General features: G+C 64.2%; 2 protein-coding genes across 2 annotated transcripts in view; both read left to right on the top strand.

Moving 5' to 3' along the window:
• MNEG_10266 (transcription termination factor) overlaps nucleotides 1-476 on the top strand; it is a gene marked incomplete at both ends in the record, with an annotated part of 3,418 nt that extends 2,942 nt beyond the window's left edge. Inside the window, 2 exons of the mRNA XM_014041264.1 lie at nucleotides 73-120; nucleotides 366-476. Of these exons, the coding sequence (XP_013896718.1) occupies nucleotides 73-120; nucleotides 366-476 (159 nt within the window). The remainder of the gene's footprint in view (nucleotides 1-72; nucleotides 121-365) is intronic.
• A 713-nt stretch (nucleotides 477-1,189) lies between these two features.
• MNEG_10265 (hypothetical protein) lies at nucleotides 1,190-2,364 on the top strand (the record flags this gene model as incomplete). Its single annotated transcript, XM_014041263.1, has 2 exons — nucleotides 1,190-1,220; nucleotides 1,412-2,364. 2 exons carry the CDS (start codon nucleotides 1,190-1,192, stop codon nucleotides 2,362-2,364), a joined length of 984 nt encoding a protein of 327 aa, XP_013896717.1.
• Nucleotides 2,365-3,193: the final 829 nt, after the last annotated feature.

Below are 3,193 nucleotides of genomic sequence, written 5' to 3'. Positions count from 1 at the left end.
GCGCGCACACACACACACACACACACACACACACACACACACACACACACACACACACACACACACACACAGGTGATGGAGGACGGCAAGGCGCTGCAGAAGGGCGCCGCACGCATCCAGGTGGGTGGAAGGGGCGAGTGGGGGTGTGGCGGCCACGCAGCAACCCACTGCGCGGCACGCCCCGCAGGGTCACCACACACGCACTCGACAGGTAGCTCTGCTCGGAGAACAGCCTGCGGTGCAGAGCTGGCGCGGCGTTGTTGTGGGAGGTATTTTCAGGGGACGGCGGGCTCGGCTGATTTTAGCATCATCGACGCCGCCCCCCCCCCCCACACACACACACACGTGTTTGGTTGGTCTCGCAGGTGGACGTGCTGCCGCTGCCCGACGGCCGCAAGGCAGTAGGTGTCAACTACTTCCGGGAGGGAGCCTCCTTCGTCGGCGCCCCCGTGTCGCCCATGCCGCCGGCGCCGTGAGCAGCGCCGCCCGCGCCGCTGCTCTCGCTTCCCGCGCCCGCGGCCCGCAGCCCGCGCGTGCGGCCGGGCGCGGGCGCGGCCAGTTGTTGTGGTTCGGTCCCTTGGCTTTTCCAATGTAAAAGTAGCTCTTGGTTTCTGGGTTTGCGGGGTTTCGCAGTGGCAGACAGGTATGCGGCTGCTGCTGGTGTATACGGAGGGCCTGACAAGGTGTCGGCTGCAAGTCGAGTGAGGGAGGGAGGTGGTGGGGCGCGCCCAAGAAAGTCAAGGGGTGCATGTGTGTGTGTCGAGTGCCCTGGCGCCGGCCAAGACGCTGCAACACTGACGCATGTGTATGAAGGCAGGCTGGGAGAAGCAGGGCAGCAGGCGTGTATCGTGCCTACTCTACAATGCAACTGCCTGCTGCGATGGGTTTGTCACCTGTCGCGCCAGTGACGGCCCACCAGCTGCGTCCCAGCGGCAGGGGACAGTGACGACAGTGGCGGGGCAGCCACACAGCGCGCCTTTGAACGACATCGAGCAAAGACAAATATCCCTAGACAAAGGTGACACGACAGCTTGGTACCATTGTTATCACACCATTCACCACGGCGCAAGGTTGATTGAACCTCCAGCTCGATTCCGCCGTTCCCATTCACCGTCCGATCGGCTTCGAAGCACTTCCTCATCGTCAGAATAATCTCGACTGAGTGTGATCTCTGAGGCCTTCAGGCAACATGGCTCGCGAGTGTCGGGTGATCCTGGCGGGTGAGTGTGGCGGCGGTGCAAGCAGCTTGAGATCGGCATGGTGTGCGTGTGTGCGGCAGCAGCAGCTGAATGCAAGCAGCCACTCGTTGGCGGAGGGCTGGTCACTACGGCACGTCAGGGCCAGCCGACCCTGTACTGCACGGTTTCTATAAGCAACCAACACCTGTCGCCCCCCCTCGCACCACCTGCAGTGGCACTGCTGCTCGCCCCCGGGGCCCTGGGCGCATCCCTCAAGGCCGGCGGCCTGACAGACCCTGGCAGCCGCGCCCTGGGCATCCAGGCCGTCGACACCGGCAGCCCCGGCATCCTGGGGGGCAGCTGGTTCAGCCCTGCTAGCAGGGGCCCCCCCACCAGTTTGAGCAGCACTGGTTTTGGCAGCAGCCGCAGCGGCCTCGGCAACTTGTTGCCTGGCTTTGGCGGTTTCGACAACGCCCTCAACACCCGCGGCAGCCGAGGCCAGGTCTCCAACCTCTTGGGCAGCCGGCCATTCGGCGGCCGCACGCCCGGGTTTCCCCCCTCACTCGCATCTTCCGGCGGCAGTGGCAGCGGCTTTGGCAGCAGCGGCGGCGCGGTCCCCGCTTACACCAACACAGGCGGTGCCGGGACCATCTTCCGCCGCCTGGGCGAGCAGGCCGCTGCCGCCGCCGCCGCCAGCGCAAGAATTGAGGCCGTCGGCGGCCGCACACCCGGCTCCGCCGCCCCCGATGCCGTCACAAACTCTATGGGCGCCCTCGCCACCGGCCCGTACCGCGACCTGATCATCAACTATGGCAGCATGGCCGCCCTGGGGGCCAGGGCAGCCCCCAGCTTTCACAAATCTGGCAGGCCCGCCGCCGACCAGGGCGGCCGTGGCCAGATCTTCCGCCGCCTGGGCGAGCAGGCCGCCGCCTCTGCGGCCGCCAACACCATTGCCATGGGCGGCCGCACGGCCGGCTTTGCCCCCTCCGACCGCGCCCCCATCACCAACCCTGCGGGCAGCAGCTGGGGCAGCTTTAACTCCAAGGGCGTGCATGCCACTCCCCAGTACCGCGGCATGCTTGGCAACTATGACAGCGTGGCCGCCCCGGGGACCAGCGGGGCCCCCAGCTTTGACAAATCTGGCAGCCCCGCCGCCAACCAGGGCGGCCATGGGTCCATCTTCTGAGCTTGCGTGGGAAACGGCCTGCAGGCTGTTACAGTGCCCACGTCCCCCCCGACGACCGGACCTTTCAATGAGCGACGGCTCCAGTTTGCATCTCCTCTGTGAAATGACGAGGCCGCATCACAACCTGCAAGAGTGGTTGTTTCAACCTGGCCCTTCTTGCTTCAATGAATCAAAGCGCTGGTTGCAGTGCCATGCCCACCTCACATGATTCCTTACAACAATGTGCTCTCGCCTCGCTGCAGTTCTTCGACCATGATTTCTTACAATGTATCAGTTGCCGAACTGGCAACCTGAAGAATACGACACCCGAATTTTTGACCGCGCTGCCCATGTGATCCACGCCAACATGATTGACTCGGCCAGGTTGCAGCTGTAGTAATGCTGCTGTTGTTGACGCGGGCCTCCCTACAGCAATGACCGTGCCCACCGCCAATCGCCTCATTCATAGGGGTCAACCTGTAAATAACCAGCCACGCACCATCATCCGTGCTGACATGATCACTCAAGGGGCTTGCGGGCTGCGCCCCTACCTGTGCATCGCAGCACTTGGCCCCCGGTGCAGACTGCAGCGTTGTGTTGCCCGCCCTGGCAATTCGTGCCTGTCCGTGCGGGCTTTGAGCTCCTGCCAACAGCAAGAGCATGTGTTTGAACAGTCAAGCTTGCGCCCTCGCATGCTCGCCAAACGCGTTTCCTCGTCATCACCTGCCCGCTGCCGCCGCGTTGCGGTTGCTTACGGTCGTGAAAAGTGCTCCTTGCTCAAACCCCTGACCAGCGCCCAGGTGCGGGCAGCCGTTGGACCCTTGATTGTAAGCATAGTGAACGCCAGCCC

Source organism: Monoraphidium neglectum (genome assembly GCF_000611645.1).
Source record: "Monoraphidium neglectum strain SAG 48.87 unplaced genomic scaffold scaffold02247, whole genome shotgun sequence".
NCBI lineage: Eukaryota > Viridiplantae > Chlorophyta > Chlorophyceae > Sphaeropleales > Selenastraceae > Monoraphidium > Monoraphidium neglectum.
This window is presented reverse-complemented; position numbering and strand designations above follow the sequence as displayed.